The sequence below is a fragment of the Sphaeroforma arctica genome (genome assembly GCF_001186125.1).
Source record: "Sphaeroforma arctica JP610 unplaced genomic scaffold supercont1.12609, whole genome shotgun sequence".
In the NCBI taxonomy this organism is placed as follows: Eukaryota; class Ichthyosporea; order Ichthyophonida; genus Sphaeroforma; species Sphaeroforma arctica.
In genome coordinates, this window is record NW_014027949.1 from 1 (window position 1) to 719 (window position 719).

A 719-nucleotide genomic window follows, 5' to 3' on the forward strand; every position below is an offset into this window, starting at 1 on the left:
ATATGTATGTATGTATGTATGTATATATATATATATATATATAAATATATATATAAATACATATATATATATATATATCTATAGCATACCAATTCAACACACTATCACACACGCACACACACCGTTGCAGGTCCATGCCGGCTAAAATGGAGGAGGCCTTCATGAACGAGATACAACGGGCACTGAACAATCGTAACACATCCAGCTACCACACGCTGATGAATGGACTGTTCTCACTACCCGTAGAGCCGTACAAGGACTTCAACTACGACGCATTCACCTCTACAGGTAATAGCGCAGAGCACTGGATATTCTGGAGGCTATTTTTATACGGGAACGGATTGGTTGTTTAAGTGTGTGCTATTTTTATATTTGAAGGGATTGGCTGTTTAAGGGTGTGCTATTTGTAGAATAGAATGAATTGGCTGTTTGAGTGTGAGCTATTTTAGGAATACAATGGGTTGGCAGTTTGAGTGTGTGCTATTTTTAGAATAGAATGGGTTGGCTGTCTGAGTGTGTGTGCTGAATTAGACCTGTTAATTTTTGCCTTATCCACTCAGAACATGTAGTACGCGTGGAAGGGGGTAAGTAATATATGAAGACAAGTCTATGGCACATGCAATGGGAGTTAGTACTATATAACAATAGACGTGCATACGATGTGGTTGACAATGGTATATGATAATAAAACGCACATACATTTATAAATAAACACACAT

General features: G+C 37.8%; 1 protein-coding gene across 1 annotated transcript; it reads left to right on the forward strand.

Annotated features, from left to right (window-relative positions):
* Window positions 1-130: 130 nt before the first annotated feature.
* On the forward strand, window positions 131-592 carry SARC_17890 (hypothetical protein; the record flags this gene model as incomplete). The annotated part of the gene is made up of 2 exons (XM_014288022.1): window positions 131-288; window positions 561-592. Coding segments are annotated over 2 exons (190 nt in total), but the record flags the coding sequence as incomplete, so codon positions are not given.
* Window positions 593-719: the final 127 nt, after the last annotated feature.